The 20,273-nt window shown below is 42.4% G+C and overlaps 3 protein-coding genes across 3 annotated transcripts in view; 1 reads left to right on the forward strand and 2 right to left on the reverse strand.

The window, feature by feature from the left end:
• Positions 1–1,346, reverse strand: part of PRMT2 (protein arginine methyltransferase 2) — an 18,062-nt gene extending 16,716 nt beyond the window's left edge. Inside the window, exon 1 of the mRNA XM_089488421.1 lies at positions 909–1,346. Coding sequence (XP_089344547.1) covers positions 909–1,346 — 438 coding nt within the window. The remainder of the gene's footprint in view (positions 1–908) is intronic.
• A 1,329-nt stretch (positions 1,347–2,675) lies between these two features.
• Positions 2,676–3,992, reverse strand: LOC149290618 (uncharacterized). The gene is made up of 2 exons (XM_089488422.1): positions 3,974–3,992; positions 2,676–3,556 (listed from the first exon to the last, which is right to left on the reverse strand). Exons 1-2 carry the CDS (start codon positions 3,990–3,992, stop codon positions 2,676–2,678), a joined length of 900 nt encoding a protein of 299 aa, XP_089344548.1.
• A 7,247-nt stretch (positions 3,993–11,239) lies between these two features.
• On the forward strand, positions 11,240–19,998 carry LOC149290619 (NADH dehydrogenase [ubiquinone] 1 alpha subcomplex subunit 10, mitochondrial-like). The gene is made up of 10 exons (XM_089488423.1): positions 11,240–11,347; positions 12,061–12,229; positions 14,810–15,025; positions 17,433–17,519; positions 17,630–17,751; positions 17,918–17,997; positions 18,096–18,150; positions 18,234–18,319; positions 19,508–19,616; positions 19,930–19,998. Exons 1-10 carry the CDS (start codon positions 11,240–11,242, stop codon positions 19,996–19,998), a joined length of 1,101 nt encoding a protein of 366 aa, XP_089344549.1.
• Positions 19,999–20,273: the final 275 nt, after the last annotated feature.

The following is a 20,273-nucleotide window of genomic DNA, read 5'->3' on the forward strand; positions in this document are numbered from 1 at the left end:
TCCGGCAAGGCATGCCGACTTCGATGGAGCGAGGGTCGGATGCGGCCGGCAAATCCGACCTCATTGACTTCCAGGGTTTCTCAAGCAACTTGACCTGCCAAAAACGGGGACTTAGAGCAAAACTGCCGGCCGGCCGCGATCAACTTAGGCGGCCGGGAACGGGCACTTTGGGCACATCGACATCTACAGGACACCTAAATGGATAAATCTGGATGGAATTTTCTGTCTTTTTACCTAATTTTGTGAGGATTCAGAGGGAAAATGAAAAAAACAGATTTTTTTTTCTAATTCTTGCTACTTTTTACTAAATTTCTAATTCTAAATTTTCAGCTAATCATCCAACTATGGTATCAAAAGAAAGCTCTATCTCTCCTTGAAAAAACAATATATAGTTTATATGGGTACACTATTCACAGTAAAAGAGAATCATCGCTGAACCGACATAGCGCAAAAATGGCAAAATTTCTCCGGGATTGAAGGGGTTAAATTATTTTGTATATTTTTGTTTTACAAACAGGTCTACTTGCCATAACTCCAGCATCCAAGGCTGTACAACTTGTTGCTTGGTGGTTCTCCAGGTGTATTAGTTTGCACGGTCACATGTTTCTTCATCCGCCATGTACTTCATTAATTATTATTATTATTGTCGGATTAGTGAAGCTGTTATTTATATTGTTGTTACATTAATTATAAAAGACACGAAAGTTATGTTTCTCCTTACTATGCAAAAAAATTGAATCTAATTTTTATTAAATGATCTGCACTTTAAATTTTATAAGTAGTTTGTTCAGGCAAATGAGAGAATATTATTGGTTTTCTCGATTTTGTTTGTAATATATATATATATCGATGCAGAGTTTTTCCCTTTAATATACAGCAGTTTTGGCTGTACTTCTTCCTCTACATACCTGAGTGTCATCGGCGGCAAAGTAATCATATTTCATCCAAAACTCCTGTAGCTTCTCACATTGGTCATCAACCCCGTCTTCCTCTGCATCGCCGTCCGTGCTGCAGACCCCTAAAGCATCAGTGTCTGAACTCTGCCCTGCTGTGAGCTCCGAAGGCGCTGCTGGCGCCTCGATCTCTTCACTCCCCGGTGACCCAATATTCACACCGCTTCCTCTTGACTCAGATAAAACCACGCAGCTTCTCCTAACTCTATAGTCCTCCCCGGCGCGGCACCCCACCGGACCCAGGCCGGGCTCCCCGGCGCGGCACCCCACCGGACCAAGGCCGGGCTCCCCGGCGCGGCACCCCACAACGCCTCCGGCGACCTCCACCTCAGCGTCCCCGCGCCCGGCGACCTCCACCTCAGTCTCTTTCCTCGTACACCCAACTCGCTCCATGTCGCTGCCGGATGTACCCGCTGTGACCCCGGCGGTAAGCCGTGTGCACAAATCCATCAGTTTACTTTATACTCCATGACCCTTCACTGTCTCTTTCTGTTCTCCTGTCTGGTTCTTATCCCATCTTTCCATGACTACGAGTCACATGCAACGCGGATGAGCCCCTACCGGCCACTTGATTGGAGGATGACGGGAGGTGTAGTCCATCAGTAGCGGATCGGTAGTCCTGGTTAAAAGTGCCAGGCTGTGTTAAAGGGGAACTGCCACCATTTTGTTAGCTGATCTCAGTTTAAAAGTAATCTTTGAAATATATTTGCAGTTTCGTTTTTGAAGCGGCTCTGGGCTTTACAGGATATATTGTTATATGTATAGCTGGGTATTTGGCATCGGTATGTCCCGTAGGCTTCTAGCTCTGTTACCTTGGCCCAGTCTACTAGATAAGCACCTGACTCCCATACCAGGGAACTTACCTTCCCCGGGGGGCGATCCTGCTGACATTGGTGGTCCTGCTGATGCTCCTGCACAGAATCACCGGACTCTCCTTCTGCAAATCTACCGATATCTTTTACCCTTTAGAACGGTGCTACAATCCAGTTAGAAGTCCGATTAATATTAGTGTAAGGTATTTTTATATGCAAACCTCCGATGTACGTGGCTCACATCCTATGTGTATGTACAACATTTTAAGTGGTCTCATCGCCATAGCAACAAATGGAACAGTCTGACCAGCAGGTATATTACTCTGGTTGCTATGGTGATAAGACTGCTTTTCAAACTTAGTAGCAGAGTAAGTTTTTCTGGGTACCCACCTTTGCCTATGACTGCAAACCCTGAAGGTCAGTTTTGAAACTCTTGATGCACACATCGGAGGTTATTGATAATGCGTTATAGTGCAGTGTTATTAAAGGGGTCTTATCACCAATTATTGATGATTAGCACTTTTTAAGAGAGTAAAGTATTCTAGTGCACTAAGCTGTAAGCTGCCAGTCCGTATGTTTGCCCCGGGCACTCTTTCTCTGTGTTTCATGCATTAGGTGTATGTTAGTGGTGTCTCATACAGCAAACAGCGACTTGGAAAACTTTAATTCACAGATTTAATTATGCATTATGAAGACACTTGTTCCTGTTGGGGAACTTTTAGTGCTCTAACATAAGGCCATAGAGACAAAAGTATCAAAAATTCGATTTTTAATAAGTGCGGCTTGTCTCAGAGTTAAATTATTTCTGGTTTAAACTATGGGGGGCTCAGCAACAGCATGACAATGAAAACAATTTGATTTTCATTGTTACTCCAGGTTTCATATTTCTTCTTGCCAAATCTCATCAGCATCAGTCCTGTGCAAACATTTGACTATGTCGGCTACTGGGGCTTTTTTTCCTGTTCCTCTCTGCAGCAACTATGGCTCCAACTACAGTGACAACTATAGTCAGGGTGATGACCAGAACAGTAACTGTTTCGGCTACACAGAGACGTGTGTCCAGAGATGTTAGGTGCCTCCCTTTAAGTGCAGGAGGCTCTGAGCAATATAGTTCCTCGCTGTCTTGCAGGCTTAGTCTTTGCACTCCACCTAATTTCCCAAATACACGCTGCAAATCACAGTCACATTCCCACGGATTGCGGGAGAGCAAGATGATTGTTCCGGGTGCTGGTAAACTGCGCAACGTCTGAAAGCGGAGGTGACGCAACTTGTTACTTTGTAAGTTGAGCAAAGTGAGGGATAGGAGTGGTGCAAACACAAATGGTGGTAGAGCTTGGATCTGGTTTCCAGACAAGTCCAGACATTCTAGCTTTTGCAGCACAGAAAAGTCATTATTCTGCAAGCTCTGGAGTAAGTTGTTTTGGAGCTGTAGACGACGGAGCTGAGTTAGGGGTCTCAATGAACCGACTTGAATGCTAGAAAGGAGGTTTCCCTGAAGGTCCAAAAATTCCAGACTCTGAAGATGCTGAAAGATGAGTCCCTGCAGAGTATGCAGCTGGTTGTAAGCAAGCAAAAGATGAGTGAGCCAATCCAAGCCCCAGGAGAAACTGTCATTCAGCTCTCTTATATGGTTCCCATTTAGATTTAGGGTCTGTATACTCTGCAACCCCCTCCACTGTCTACGTTTCACTTCTTTAATGTGATTCTGTGCCAGAAGTAGTGTATGGAGTCTCCAGAGGTTGTGCAGTGATGGTATAGTTTCCAATGAGCAGGTAGAGAGATCCAGGAACTCTGTATTTAGTGGAGGAAGGACTAGTGAGGTTGACAAGTTTGTCCCCGAGCAATTCGCAAAGAAGGAACTTGAGTCACAAAAGCAATGATATGTGCATAGAGCAAAGGAAGAATATGCACTGATAGATGGTGGCATTAAGAGTATGAGGTAGAAAAAAGAACAAAGTGTGATGGAAGAAAAAGTAAGCAGGTTAAACAGGCGAGAGCAGGAATACAGGGGGTAAAAATAAACACAGACTAGCAGATTAAGAAAGGAGAAATACATTCTGATCCTGTAAAAATATAAAGTAGGGTACATTTAGTTCATGCTACTCAACATATATTATCTAAACATTATATAACTTAGTACACATGAATACATGTGTTAGACATGCATGTAGAGGACTAAGCATGCTGTAATAATTATGTGGTCATTACCGAATCTGTCGAAATGCATCTGCGGTGTTCCGACTGGACTTTTTTCATGAGTGGTGTCGGTGTCTCGTAATGCTCAGCCTTTATCTGAAGATAGAGATTGAATGAGGAAGGGCACGAGGTCAGAGCTATCGTTCTGCATAGAGGTGCTGATGTGTATGTAAGACAAGAACGGGACACTGAGAGCTTGTGAATGTAACACAGAGCTGTGAAGCTCTTCAGAGGGCTATCAAATATGGTGACATTAAAACCACTGCTTGTAATGTGTATCTTTAACCTGTGTAGTGATAGGCAGTGTTACTTTCACCCTTATAACTATTCTTTGCAGACCATAAGAATGTAGCCCTGTTAAAAATAGGGGCACAATATATCTACACTCAATTCCAATTTACTGGTTGGCAGGAATTATGTGAAATATAGCCATATTCATAAAAGAAAGAACGAAATGGAACCTCCAAATATATTCCAGAGACTTTACGACTGTATTCTGTACAAAGCACAGACACTCTCCTGCCACCACATGGGGGTGAGAAAAAACATATTGGTGGGTTATCATCATACCCAGGTATTACTACACTTTTTTTCTAAAGAAAATATCCTGTAAGTAGTGTGGCCTGTATCTCCCTCTGGGAATTGATTTCAGTTTTCAGTGTCAGTGAGGGAGCATCATTGCCAGTCCTGCCCGATGGGGGGCACATCAAGGGACCGGATCACCTCTTCATGGGATCATGGGGAGTATGGGTCTCTCAGAACGGAGGTGCCCTGGAGCAATTGCTCTGTGTTGACCACTGTTAATCTGGTACTGGTCATGGCACATTCTCTACATCCAAGTTGCATTTAGGAGTTATTGTTATAACAGTTCTTGATCCACTTGGCCTGCACAATTCAGCTATCAAAATAAATATATCCAACTTAACTGCAAAAGCCTTTGGTATCTACATTATCTGTGCATTAAAAGTGCAGTGAGTGCTTGTCAATTTTAAAACTTATCGATACCTGTGGTCCCATTATGATGTTTAAAATAAAGCAAACAAAATCCACTGGGCTTTATCTTCATTCTTCTATTCAGCCACCAGGGCTACACATGTTGGGCATTAAAAGGGCAGTACGGCACATTGACTTCCTGGGCATCAACTAAAACCCCAAGGGCTCTGTACTCCAAAAACTTCACGCCATTTCATATGGTTATGAATTACCTCTTTTCCACAGCTGACCATTATTGTAATGTATAGCACTGATCAAAATTAAAAGTGTTCGCATCCAGATCCGCCTGTTTCCAGTAAAAGCTCACACAAACAGTCTGACAATCTGTATGAATTATTCAGGCACCTTCAGTTGACACCTCAGTTCTAGGATGTTCTCTTCAAGTTACCAGCTGCAGACAGCTTAATTATGCCTCCATGTATTTTCCATCTGTAATAGATGGATATGAAGCATGAATACTAGTCACTGCACAAGGGATTGGGTACTTCCCTAGAGGTTTGGCAGATGCAGCCTTCCTCTGCTTCTCAAAATTATAATTGTTTATATGCACAGTGCCCTCCGCAAATATTGGCATGCTTGGTAAATATGTGCAAAGATTTGTGGTTGTGAAAAACTTTATTGTTTAACCTTTTGATCTTTTCTTTAACCCCTTAAGGACAATGGGCGGTCCCTAAACCCATTGAAAACAATGCATTTTGTCATTAAGGGGTTAAACAATGCACAAAAATATTCTGCTCTCATGGATATCAAACAATTGCAAACACAACACAGGTTTATCAAAAAAAAACCAAAAATTGTGAAATATATGTGTGCCGCAATTATTGGCACCCCTATGAATATTTGAAGCATGTTCCCATTGATATTTTACATTTTGCAGTACACCTGGGTGACTAGGAACAGGAAATTGTTCAACTCTGACTTCTTGTAACAGGGTATAAATATTAGATAATTTATAGGCCAAGTTCCCTTAGTCATTCATCACAATGGGCAAGACCAAGGGATATAGCTGTGATTTCTGACAAAAAGGTTGCTGATGTCCTGTGCAACAGTTTTAGGCAAAAAGTAAGAATGTTCTTATAAAAAAAAAAAAGACATGGTAATATTGTATTGTTATCATGTAAGAAAACATAGAGAAGAGTGAGTAAACAGGAGTAAATTTTAAATCAAATCAAAATTTGGTGTGACCTTTAAAACAACATCAATTCTTCCAGGTAAACAAGCACAAAGTCATGGATTTCATAGCCATACAGTTTGGTATAATTGTTTAATTAAATACTTAATTGCTACTAATGATCATCAGCTTAACATGTGGGTTGAAACAAAATCTTTAAAATGAAACAGAAATAGCTGTGTAGGGAAAATAACACTGAGTAAGAAACAGTCAAACTCACCAACAAGGTGAGGTTGCTAAAGAAGGTTTAATGTCAAAAGTCACACACCATGGCAAGACTGAGCACAGCAACAAGACACAAGGTAGTTACACTGCATCCGCAAGTCTATCCCAAGCAAAAATTTGAGGGGACAAAGGTTTCCAAATGTTCTTTCAAAGCTCTTTGGAAGAAGCACAATGAAACGGGGCAATCTTGGGGACCATAGACACAGTGATCGGCCAAGGAAGCAGCATAGTAAATTTAAGACATATCATTCTTACTTTCCTTGCCACTCAAAATATGTCAAACAGTGCCATCAGCAGAAAACATTGGGATACTGGTATATCCATCTACTTTCTGGAGAAGTCAGAAGTGGTCTTAATGGAAGACTAACGGTAAAAAAAACCCCAATCCCTTCAATTTGGAAACAAGGCCAAGCAACTCAACTATTCACTAAAATACAGGAACTGGGGTGCAGAAAAATGGCAGCAGGTGCTCTGCATTGAGTCACAATTTGAAATATTTGGCTGTAGCAGAATGCAGTTTGTTCTCTGTAGAACTCTGTACTAGAACGAGTGTTTGCAGGCAACTGTGAAATATGATGGAAGTTGCTTGTAAGTTTGGGGGTGCATTACTGCAAATGTTGTTGGGGATTTGGTCAGAGTTAATGGTCTCCTTAATGCTAAGTACAGGCAAGTACCAAGAGGGAGGTGCAGTGGCGTCGGCGCCGTCTTTTATTTTATTTTTTTAATAGACGCAGGGGCGGGCTGGGCAGGGGGGCAATTGCCCCCCAGGCCGTCCTGAATGTACATTAAACGGCCGCGCGGCCGCCCATTTAAGTGGCCGATTCGGCCACGCCAGGGCCGTCTTTAATACCCGTAGAATCCGCGGTGGGCCGGCCGAACTGGCCGGCACACCGAGATGCCATTGCAGCCGATGTGGCTGTGAGTCCTTAAGCGGCGGTAAGACACGCTGGCCGCTTTAAAAGTCTTAAGCGGCCAGCGTGCCTGCACAGTGCCGCCCAGTGTCCTGTTCCGTGTGACTCCGCCCCCTTGAGCGGCATGTCACATCGTCAATGTGATGGGCCACTCAAGGGGGCGGAGTCACACGGAACAGTTCCTCGTGACAGGTAGAAGAGCACGTTGGAGGACAGCAGCAGTGAAGGATGCGGCAAAAACGTAAGTATTAAAAAAAATAAAAAGTTGGGGTAATAGGAGGAAGGGGAGCCATATTCAAAGGGGGGGGGCTGCATTGGGACAACAATTAAATACAAAATGGGGGTGGCTAGGGGGTATAAGTACACAACAGGGTGGTTGGGGCACCACATAAATCAATACACAAAGGTGGGGGGTGGGTGGCTGGGTTCAATATACATGGGTCATTAACAATGCAAAGGAGGGCATCAATACACAAGGGAGGGGGGCTGGCTGGGGACATCACATAACTCAATACACAAGGGTGTTGGGGCATAATGTACAAAGGGGGCTGGCTGGGGGCACAAATCCACATGGGGCAATACACAAGGGGCATAATGTACAAAGGGGGCTGGCTGGGGGCACAAATCCACATGGGGCAATACACAAGGGTGTGGGGGGAAATACATTAAAACCAAAGGGAGGCTGGCTGGGGCATCAATACACAAGGGGGAAAAACAAACAAACAGCAAACCAGTGTGGAAAGCATTTTGGATGTGGGTGTCAGTGTGGCAGAGCCTGTCCTGGTGTGTGTGTGTGTTTGGCTGTCTGTGTGGCAGAGCCTGTCCTGGTGTGTGTGTGTGTGTGTTGATGTGGCAGGGCCTGTTCTGGTGTGTGTGTTTGGCTGTCTGTGTGGCAGGGCCTGTCCTGGTGTGTGTGTGTGTGTGTGTGGGTGTCTGTGTGGCAGAGCCTGTCCTGGTGTGTGTGTGTGTGTGTGTTTGGCTGTTTGTGTGGCAGGGCCTGTCCTGGTGTGTGTGTGTGTGTGTGTGTGTGTGTTTGGGTGTCGGTGTGGCAGAGCCTGTACTGGTGTGTGTGTGTTTGGGTGTCCGTGTGGCAGAGCCTGTCCTGGCGTGTGTGTGTTTGGGTGTCGGTGTGGCAGAGGTGTCCTGGTGTGTGTGTCTGGGTGTCAGTGTGGCAGAGCCTGTCCTGGTATCTGTGTGGCAGAGCCTGTCCTGGTGTGTGTGTTTGGGTGTCGGTGTTGCAGAGCCTGTACTGGTGTCAGGGCGGGCTGTTTGGGGACAAAATTGGCTCACGCTGGGCTGTTTGGGGACAAAGTTGGCTCACTCTCGACTAATTTGTTAATGTTATCTTGGTGCTGGTCGGGTTCTATGTGGGCAATGTGGACACCAGGGTTGGTTTTGGGGTGTGCGACCTGTGATCTATGCCTGTAATTTAGGGGGTTTTATCTATACCTTTAATGCAGAGTTTTTATGTGAATTCCAATTCATATATACCTGCAAAGCTAGGTTTTGTGTCATTATGTGGATCTGTATCTGCTATGTTTTCATTCATTATTTATGTTTACCTGCAAATATATGATTTGTATGTCTTATTCAATTGATCAATACCTGGAGTGCTGTTTCCATGTGTTGTTTATTTGATCTATACCTTCAGTGCTGAGTTTATATGTGATTTCCAGTTGATCTATAACTGCAATACTGGGTTTATGTGTTCGGTTGGTTTATACCTGCAATGTATGTTTCCATACATTATTTATGTATACCTGCAAATAAAAGGTTTTTTTTTGTCTTATTCAGTTGCATGTACTGTTTCCATGTGTTGTTTATTTGATCTATACCTGAACTACAGGGTGTAAGTAAAAGAGCGGTATGGTTTAGTGAATGAGGGGACAAAGGGATGATTACAGGGGAGAGGACCTCTCAATGTCATGGTGCAGTCAGAAGGACTGACTCTCACTGTCTTCCCCTGATCTGCAGTCAGTGTGGCAAATATTTTTTTTTTGGTATGGTAGCGGAGGGAGTGATTGCATGCAAGGGAGCATTGAGCGGGGCCCAAAGAAATGCTTGGGTAGGGTCCAATTTTTTCACTATAAAATATATTGGCAACAGGGTCTAATATTTATATATATATATTGGCAGCAGGGGCAAATATTTATATTTTTATTGGCAGCAGGGGAAAATATTTATATATATATTGGCAGCAGGGGCAAATATTTATATATGTTTTGTCAGCAGGGGCTAATATTTATATATATTGGCAGCAGGGTTTAATATTTATATATATTGGCAGCAGGGTCTAATATTAATATATATCGGCAGCAGGGTATAATATAAGTATATATCCGCAGCAGGGTCTAATATTAATATATATCCCCAGCAGGGGCTAATATTAATATATATAGGAAGCAGGGTGTAATATTTCTATATATCGGCAGCAGGGTCTAATATTTATATATATATATATATTGGCAGCAGGGGCTAATATTAAAGAATGAAAAATAATTGCCAGTTCAGCTGTTATTTTGAAATCATATCATAGATGTTTGCAAAAACCTACCTGACGAGACCCACTGTATGGGAGTGGTAAAGTAATTGGGGGGGGGCATGGCTAAAGGCTGCTTTCCTGCCCCATAGAAAGAGCAGATTGACCCAAGATTCCAGGTGCCTCTCATCAGGGGGGTGCCACACTGGCACACATTGAATATATTTGGTCTGGCTCGGGGGCTGTTTGGGGACAAAGATGGCACATTGTGTATGGTGCAAATGGTGTGTGAATGTACAGTAACAGCGATTGCTAATTCAACCAATTTGAGCATCTGTAATCTTTCTAGTATAGTTGACATGGTATTACGTTGGTACAGGTGAGGAAACCAGGATGCGGGAGAGCGCGGTCACTAGGCAAGCAAAGGTCGGCACCGGGTATCAGGCAGAGAAGGGTCAGGCAATCCGGGTCAGGAGCAGAGAGGTCAACAAGGTCACAAGACAAGCAGTGGTCGGCACCGGGTATCAGGCAGAGAAGGGTCAGGCAATCCGGGTTAGGAGCAGAGAGGTCAACAAGGTCACAAGGCAAGCAGAGGTCGGCACCGGGTATCAGGCAGAGAAGGGTCAGGCAATCCGGGTCAGGAGCAGAGAGGTCAACAAGGTCACAAGGCAAGCAGAGGTCGGCACCGGGTATCAGGCAGAGAGGGTTTGGGCAACAGGTAAACATACAGCTTAGTTGTAAGAACAACTGAGCACTGAACATGACGCCGCGGGTACTCGGGCGACACGCTCCGTATGAGATCCCGTCGCAACGGGTACTCGGGCGACGCGCTCCGAACGGGAGCGGGACGCTGTGAGCACCCTTGCGATGCACGCCGGCCGGGATCGTGACACATGGATGACTGATCTTGGTAAAAATGGTTAAATTTACACTCTTCATTATTTTAATTAAAGATTATTATCTCTTAAAATAATAGATAAAACATTTAAAATGGTGCACAAAAAACAAAGTAGATACTGGGTATCCACACATATACAGGAAACGGTGAACCTTTAGAGTGAAAAGGTGGAGTTTACAGTGGAAGAGGTGCGGTCTGAGCAGGAAGTAGTGGGCAAATTAAGATCAGGGGCGAGCTCACCGTTGTGATGATAGTGAGCCAGGCCTTCTCATCTAACGTCAGCGCGTGACCTCACAAATGCTCTACTGGATCATTGGGCAACAATTTGCACAGAAACACTCTGAAATCTCGTGGAAAGCCTTCCCAGGGGAGTGGAAGCTGTTATAGCTGCAATGGGGGGGGATCAACTACATATTAATATATATGTATTTAGAATGCAATGGCATCGCAGTCCCTGTTGGTCAGGTGTCCCAATACTTTTGTCCATATAGTGTAAGTTTAGATTTAGTAGTGATTCTAGGCAAACTTGCAGAATCAAAGTGTAAATCAGAGGACCAGTGACACATGGTTAAGATGCACCAAAACCGGGTCACATTGAAAAATGTCACCACAGACTGATGCTAAAACAAATCCAACCCCACAGCGCGCCAGCAGGTGGCGCACGACAGTATTTCCCACAGCTCGTCCTCGTGTAATCAGGCAGCTCACGGTAAGCACTGTGATGTCATATTATGCGACTGAAGTAGAAAGGACCCCGGCGCAGGTTATCCCGGGAAGGGCAGAGAGATGTTTTTAAGAGTTGCCGTCCGCGGTTGGAAATTGACCGGGAGTCCCGGGGCCCAAAATGTGGTGAGGGATTTATTACGGCATTCTTATTATTGCTATGATATGTTTAATTGTATTCGCCCGTTTTTGTTACTTGGGATGTCCTTTAGCAATGTGACTTGCTTGTCTTTTCGACTGACACCTTCACTAAACGCTTGCGATAAGATTGTATCATTTTAGAGTAATTGCTGCGTGCAAGGATAGCTGCAAGTAACCTTTGGCCGCCCATATTGGTCTTCATTTTCCACAATCGGGGTTATGTGTGAAGATTGTAAATTACAAGGCACAGAATTATGCCATAACCTGCATATTTATGTATAAATATTTGTTTACATAACAAAGCAGATTAAACTAACTGGCACATCCTAAAATGTTGCATTCCCATAAATGGTGTGTGATGGCACATCCTAAATGTCATGTTCCCATAAAGGGCGTGTGATGCTACTGTATGTAGCCTTCAGTGGCCATAGTATACCTTGGAGTATTTGCTCTTCGTTTGCCCATGGTACCTACTGAGAGGTTTGTAGCTTGTGAACAGAAGCGGTTGATTGATGCCCATCTATAATTGTTCATATCTCAATGACTTTCCTTTCACAGGCTCAGCTTCATATTACCTCCAGAAACGAACTTAGGTATGGCTACTGGGCATACGTACTTGGCGAGAGGAGCTCCAAGAGGTTTGGAGAACACAGCAAAATTATCACCGTTGATGGGAACTTGGCTTCTGGCAAAGGGAAGCTAGCACAGCAGCTGGCAGAGAGACTGGGTGAGATTTATCCTTACTGTCCACACGATTTGTGATACCAAACATAAAGAAATATAAAGGGCCCATGTGCCTTAATGTGTAACACTTTTTAAGCAGTGTCTTTACTAATGTAATTTGTTATACACATCTGCATACTGACAATTTGAGATCTTTAGGGGAACTAACTGCACTGTCAGCCCTTCCATCTGACTTTCTTTACCCTTGTAGGAAGACTTCATATTTGGGCTCAGTAGGTAGTTTTTGAGAACTTCAGATCTGTTGTGTCAGGGAACTGGCAAATGGGGCGGCTAATGCTGGGAACAAAACAGGGAAGGCGACCAGGCCATTTTAGACACTGGTGATGAGCGCTAGAGAAACAGCCACGTTCCCCAGGAGGTAACATATGGTCCCGTTTCGGGTGCAGGGCTGTCTTAGCTTATGTTGTCAGTCAGCGTCATGCTCTGGCTAGTAAACGGCCAACTGTAAGAGGAGGCCTGCTATTAGAACTGCGAAAATGCAGCATCATGGAAAAAAACTCTACCAATTGATTAGAGGGTAGCATATTCAGAAAGGTAAAACTTATTTAATTTATATAGTAAAAAAAAGCCATTTTATATATAATGAAGGAAACAATTTTACTAAAAAGAAATTGTCTAGGCTGTAATGTATATCCATGACCAGTGTGTGCTTTTAGTTATTTTTTAAAGATTTTATCAATTAAGTTTTACAAGGGGTGCTGGATGTTTCAAATACAGCTGCATAAAACTCTCAAAACTCGGGAGACCAAACAGTGAGTGAGTGAGTGAGTGAGGTCTCTGAAGTGAAAAGCCCTTAACTCGTACGCTGAACCATAACATTTGACAGCAGATAAGAACCATTCGATCTGCCCATTTTTCCTGATGTAAGTGATTGATTCAAACCCTTATCGGTCTTTGGTCTAGTCCCATATCGAGGATACGTATTTAAATGGTTCTATTGCATCTCTCCTCTCTCGTCCAGGCTATACAAATTAAGATCCCTTAGTTGTTCCATTACAACCAAGACCGTTTCTGTAAAGCATATTTGTTCCTTTATTATATTTAAAGTAAGTTGTTTTTGTTTGTTTTACTTAATAATTAAATACAAGTTTTTTCTCTTTCTGTATAGGCTACCCTCCAATCAATTGGTACAGCCTTGTGTTTTAGGAGCATGCCCTGGTGTAGCCAATTATAGGTCATTAGGTCATGTTTGTACTTGTATATAGAACATTATTGTTTAAGATCACATTAAATTAAATCAGAGTTTTTTGTCAATTGGTACCACTCAAGGCAAGCAAATGTGTTGTCTTGGTAACTGTGACTAAGTACACTTAGCTGCATATTTTTTTATGACCGTGTACTAGACATGGACCTATAGACACGATTAGTATGGTAGTATTTGTGTCCACAAACTCGCTACATTCATCTGTGTTGACTAAACTGCAAATCGCCTAAACATGATTATCACTGTTTTCTCCATTAAAATGGAGCAATGGAATCTAAACGCAAGTTAAATTCCATGCTATGCAGCTCCTCTTATAAGCACCCCCATAAGGCTACAGCTCTGTGCTTTTCCTATACGTACCTGAAATGCATTATTAGTTGCTTGTAGTAGAAACCTTATGTGGCCTCTCTCTTTATATAAATCTTGTGCAATATAACCACTTAATTGGAAACAACTTATTTTAATCAGAATTATGTTCCATACAGTTTGATATTTTTTGTTTTCATAACCTTGAATTTATAGAATGCTCTATTTAATAATAGAACTCTAAGTTATATTATATCTAGGGTGGGACAAATATACACAGACGTTTAGTGCTAGACAGACATTTTATGGGGCGGTAAGATAAGTCCATATAATTAAGGCACAAAATTAGGGGTTCTATGCAGTGAACAGTGTGAACAGTTTCTTAATTACCCTATTATAGGCCGCACTTTCCCCCCGCTTAAAGTGGTTGTGCCGCCTATAATTGGGTTTTATGATCCAGATCCCCCGCGACGCTGCAGGGGACTTAGAACCTCCTTTCCGGCGTCTGTGCGATGCAGACAACCCCGCTGCTGCCGGTGGCTCCACCCACCCTCCTCATTGAACAGGGCTGGCACCGCCCACGAAGGCCACTGAGTCGTGCTTGCCAGCTGACTCAATTCTATTTCGGATCAACGGGGACGGCTTCTTAAAATGCCACCACTGTCGATTCGAAATAGAAGTGAGTCAGCCGGCGCCGCTCAATGACCTTTGTGGGCGGTGCCAGCCCCGTTCAGTGAGGGTGGGTGGAGCCGCCGGCAGCGGCTGCACCCACGTTCGCTGAAGTCAGATGTAGACAATCCGCTTGGGCTATAGATCACAGTGATGTAACAAATGACGCGCCTGGTGCGTCATCTGTAGAACCCCTCCCTGTAAAGAGAACTATACGTAGGCTGTTATAAAATAAATATTTAATGTAATAAAATGTACGTGTATATACGTATTTCCTGTCTTTTGCCAACATATTATTAGAGCCATGGGTGTTTGAGTCTCTTATTGTTTTGTTTTTCACTGTATCGCTCTTTAAAATGCTTTAATTCTTTTTCTTTTTCCCAGGCATGCGCTACTTCCCAGAACCTGATGTGTATTTCCTACAGAAAGGTGTAAGAGATGGAAAGGCCCTTGAGAGCAAATTTAATGGCAACTGTAGTTTGGAAAAGTTCTATGATGACCCCAAATGTCCTGATGGGAACTCATATCGCCTGCAGTTCTGGATGTACAGCATGCGCTTTATGCAATATTCTGATGCCCTTGAACATCTTTTGAGCACAGGTATTACATAAACATCAGTGTAGATAACCCTTATGTAGAATAACAGATTTTTTCCTATAGCTCAGAGCTCACTAGGATTTCTTTGAGGCATGTGAAACAGACCAGCCACACATTCTCTTCTTGCTCTTCACCCATTCTTAATAATTCAACTCCCATGTGATCATTTTTGTCTTAATTGCTCAAATTAAATAAAGGGACACTCCAGCCTTTGTATGCACTCTAATGCATATGATAGCTGAGAGGTACCTTTACATTTCTGTCACCCCCCCCTTTACAAATGTATGGGAGGATTCCACAGAATCACTCCCCCAGCTATTATCCATGCTGCAGATGTGTTCCGCTGTGATAAACTGACTGCCAGAACACCGCGGGCAAAGGGGCCTATTGATATGAATGGGGCTGTTTTCCTGACAGTGATTGGCTGCTTCAAGCAGTCAACCAGTGGCAAGAATCATTAGACCAAGCAAAATGGTGGCTATATCTCCCCCCCCAGAACTGAGTTTAGAAATACTCAATGTTTTTATGTTTTTTTGCTTTTTTCTGCACGTTATGGAGCAATAAGTACAGGTAGCGTTTTGCTATTTCAAAGCCATTTTTTCCAAATCTGGTAATTCTTCCCCCCCCCATGTGCCATTTCGGGTATCTTTGAAGCCGGCCAATGCAATTTACCCCATCAAGTCATATATTTTTGAAAACTAGACAGCCCAGGGTATTCCAAATGCTGGTATTTTAACCCTTTCCAAGCACTTATTCTACCATCAGCCTTTGTCAAACTTTATGGTAGTAATTTTTTTGCATTTGTTTTTTCACACACATTTTACTTTAGGTATAAATAAACAAGTTCTGGTATATGTCACTATCACAAAACACCCCAATATGTGTTCAGCAACATCTCCTGAGTGCAGTGATACCCCACATGAATGATTTTGCCTGGCTGTTCGGGGGCAAAAGAGCCACATTTGGGGCATGCACATTTTTCAATGTTGAACTTTGGCATTTGGGGATCCACTGCCCATGCCCTATTTGGTACATCTTTGAGCCGGGCCATTTCAGTGTGCCCAACAAAACCATATATTTTTGAAAACTAGACACCCCAGGGTATTTTAAATGCTGGTATTTTAACTCTTTGCATGCACACATTTTACACCAGCATTTTTTCAAAGTTTGCAGTAGTATTTTTGTGTGTGTATTTTCCCCCCCACACACCTACTTTATGTATGAATTTACAGCTCCTGGTACACGACACCCCAGTATGTGTTCAGCAACATCTCCTGAGTACAGTGATACCCCACATGCATGGGTTTGTCATTTTTGGGGGGAACTAAAAGGCCACATTTGGTACGTGTGCATTTTTCTAATTGGAAATTAGATGTGTGGCCATCCTTCCCCCTGTGTTAATTGGGACCTTGTTGAACCCGGCCAATTCAATTTACCCCATCAAATCATACATTTTTTAAAAGTAGACACCCCATGGGCATTTAATATGCCAGTATTTTAACTCTTTCCATGCGAGAATTGTTTTAAGCTAATATGCTAATTTTAGGACTTGCTCACAAAAATATATTTTTTATATATATATATATTTTTTTGCCTTTTTTTTTTTTAACATTTTTTTTCAACTTGAAGGTTCCCCTGATAGTGACATCAGTGGGAAATAATTTTTAAATTTTACTGTTTTTTTACTATTTTTTTTTTCTAATTATTATTAATTTTATTTTATTTTTAATTTATTTTTTCTAATCACACTGTGATTAGAAAGCTGAGCTCCATTGACTTGCATGGTTGAATGCAGTACCTATATTCAACCTGCAAGTGGAGCCAGAGTTCTCTAGAGGGTCTGGAGACCGTCTAGCGAACTTTTTAGACTTTATTGTTTTTCTTTATTGAATTTTCCCGGACCGCCGCCATCTTGCAGATGGCGAAGATCACCGGCAGCTGCGGCTGTGACCGCTCTCCGGAGCGGTCACAGTCCATCCCCAGGTAAGTGTTTGGTGTCGCTGGATGCCTCCTGATCGAGGCATTCCAGTGACACCATTTAAGTTTAGGAGGCGATCGTTGAGATGGCCCCTTTGTGCCGATAATGGCGTTGCTGAATGCCTCGAGGTCGAGGCATTACAGCAACGCCGTTTCGGTGCAGAAAGCGAAAATAGATCGCTTTCTGCACCCGTTTAATGACGTGCCGGTCCTGGCACGTCATTTGTCGTTATCGACATGAATTTCCGTGACGTGCCCGGACCGGCAATTGTCATCAAGGGGTTAAACTGTCCTTAAGCTTTAGGGAATGACTAAGTATCACTGGCACTGCTATAAAAAAACATTGATTCACCAATACAGATACAAATAACAGAAAGGCCAACACTCATTTTGTTACGTTAATGAGAATAACTATTAGTGTCCTTTCTCGCAGGTCAAGGAGCAGTACTGGAACGGTCTCCATTCAGTGACTTTGTGTTCCTAGATGCCATGTATAAGAATGGTTACATCCGGAAACAATGTGAGTGAGGCTTCGCATGCAGTTTGCTGTGATTAAATCTAATCACACCTACTTGTACATATTACTAAAAATTGTTATACTGGCCCCTGACATATTTTTGCTTCTTTCAGGCTTGTCCCATTACAATGAAATTAAGGGTGTGAGCATAGATGAGTACCTGCCTCCTCACCTAGCAGTTTACATAGATGTCCCATCTGCAGATGTGCACAAGAATATCATGGAGAAAGGAAATGTAATGAGTTTTATTTTTTGTGCCACAGCCATTCTGTAAAATAGATTGTGTTCGTTGGTTACCCAGTTGATGTCACACAGTTCTTCCGTTGTGTGCATGCTTTATTTTCCATTCTGTATCTGTCTCTCGTGGCACTTGGTAATATTGTTTGTTTTCATTGCTGCAGGCTGCTGAGAAGAAAGTTTCCTTGTCTTACCTTCAAAGTATTGAGGAAGTCTACAAAACCACTTTCCTTCCACAAATCAGGTGAGGCGATTGGAATGGTATGGAAGTAACTCTGTATACTTGCGCATTCTCTTGTGTGCAGTTGTTGATTCGTTTTTTGTCCTGCTTTCTTTGTGTAGAGAGACTTCGGAGGTTTTACAGTACACCGGGAGCGAAGCGCAGGATGTGGAAAAGGTAAGAGACAGGACAAACAGGATTTAGAAAAGATTAATTTAACAATAAGCCATTATATGACTATTTGTGTTCTGTTTTCGCAGGTTGTTGAAGACATTGAATATCTAAAGTTTGACAAAGGCCCATGGACAGAGCAAGATGACATCAGCCTCCATCACCTACGCATGCTGTGAGCACTTAGTTTTTCTTTGTGGAGTATGTGATATTAGGCTTCATTTGCTTAACAAGAAATTTGTTGTTTGCTGTTAATTGTGGTGTATTTCTACTGTGTAAATATACTGTAAAGTAGCACATGAGGAAAATGCTCTGATTTCTGCTACATGTAGGAGGTAGACTGGCACTGCTCCTATTATGTTAAAGGATCTTCCCTGCCACACCACCTGCCTCTTAACAAAAGTTAAAACTTTCACCTACACAAGAGTTAGTGCCAAGCTCTACGTTGGCAAAAAATGCATTTTACATATCGGTTGTATAAATTGGCCAAATCCACAGCTAATAGATAAATGTGATATTTTCCCTCTCCTCTGCAACACAATTGTAGCTTTTGGCTGCCAATGAGATGTACCGTGAGAACTCCAAGTCTTTACATCTGTTGGCAATTGGCAAACTCAGTGGAGAGGTGCTAAAAAGCAAATGGGAAATAGGATAATGTGTCACGGGACAATTAAATCCATACAGCTGTTTCTATTACTATCCACATTGGGAAAGTTCTTTGGATTCAATGTATGCCAGCTGCATATATAACTGTAAAATAAAATAGTGGAATATTGCATTGCCCTGGCAACTGCATTCATAATTAATAGACTACAGTGATTTTTAATATGCAACTGCAATACTTCTGTGTATGACTGGGATGGCGGGTGCAGGCACAGAGTTGGGGCAAGAACAGACTATAAATCCCCCCCCCCCCAGTATTTGCATACAATCTTCCCCAACGCGTTGGATGTTAGGCTGCAGGAGCTTCATCTTTCTTTTTCTGTAGATGTATGTTGTGCTTCAACTGCTTTGTTCTATTATCTTTAGCTACAGCTCATTTTAGAAAGCATATTTATATTTTTGGAGCCCCCCCAGAGATCAGAGATGCTAAAGTTTTATTATCCCAGCTTTTAGATTAGAGGCGGCTTTATGTTTAAAAAAAAAATAAAAAAAAATGATGGCGAGTTTTTTTTTTTGTTTAAAGTAAATACCTTTTAGCATTACTATGCTTTTTAAGGTTTGGGTATTTGGCTCTACACATCTACATAAACCAGAGGGACTATATAAGTGTGGGGTTATGTAGGTTGTATTGTGAATGCCTTCAAACAATCCATGTGCACACTGAAGTTCAAGTCCATCTGTCATTGTGATTGTACCTTAGGGTGGAGGACAAAGACAAAATTGCAAGTATGATAGTCCTGCCGAGGTACCTTCCAGAAGTCACCATTGGGGCTTTAGAGTATGATGCGGCATACTATAAGTACAGATCGGTAAGGGTTATCTGCTTTGGTTTTTTTATATACCTGCATAAGTCCAGTAATTGCAATATGTATGTGAATTTGATGACAGACCCTTCTATTTTACACTGTTTTCTTGATAAACAGGCTGAAATCAGTCTACTCAGTCCTTGGTCTTGTCTTGGGTTCATGGTAACGTTATGCCTATCCCATGCATGTTCAATTCCCTCGCTGAATTCATCTCAGTAAAGTTATGTGTGCAGGACATAGTAAATGTTGTTTTCATACTGTGATTACATACTTAAGATCAGTTTAATGTCATGTTTTGTGTTTTTGTTTTTTTCAGTTGCCTGGAAAGCAGTTTGCAGAAGGATACAACGCTGATGTGGGGGACAAGCTGATCTGGCTGAAGTGAGAAAAAAAAAAATGGAAGCATGGACAACAAACCAGAGCATGTTATCTTCCAGGAAATATGTTGTAGGCTTATTGGTGGGACTTATTTTGGAATACTGAATTGGATTTGGTGACTTATCTGTCAGATACAGATTCCATCATTCATTCCCTGGTTTGTCTGTTCTCAAACATAAAAAAATGTATTTAATAAATGTAATACTATTACAGACAGATGGTGGTATTCCTTGGGGCTTTGCAATATTTGGAAGACTTCTAAAGGTTACCTTTTTAAAAGCA

Source organism: Sceloporus occidentalis, unplaced genomic scaffold (genome assembly GCF_023333645.1).
Source record: "Sceloporus occidentalis isolate IW3139 unplaced genomic scaffold, rSceOcc1.0.p SCAF_38, whole genome shotgun sequence".
Classification (NCBI taxonomy): Eukaryota; Metazoa; Chordata; class Lepidosauria; order Squamata; family Phrynosomatidae; genus Sceloporus; species Sceloporus occidentalis.

Excerpts from the sequence above, each read along its gene's own strand:
- LOC149290619 (XM_089488423.1), top strand. The coding sequence starts at position 11,240 with ATGTCACCACAGACTGATGCTAAAACAAATCCAACCCCACAGCGCGCC. Across the intron at positions 11,348-12,060 it reads GTGTAATCAGGCAGCTCACG|GCTCAGCTTCATATTACCTC; the intron begins GTAAGCACTGTG and ends TTCCTTTCACAG. Across the intron at positions 17,998-18,095 it reads ACTTTCCTTCCACAAATCAG|AGAGACTTCGGAGGTTTTAC; the intron begins GTGAGGCGATTG and ends TTCTTTGTGTAG.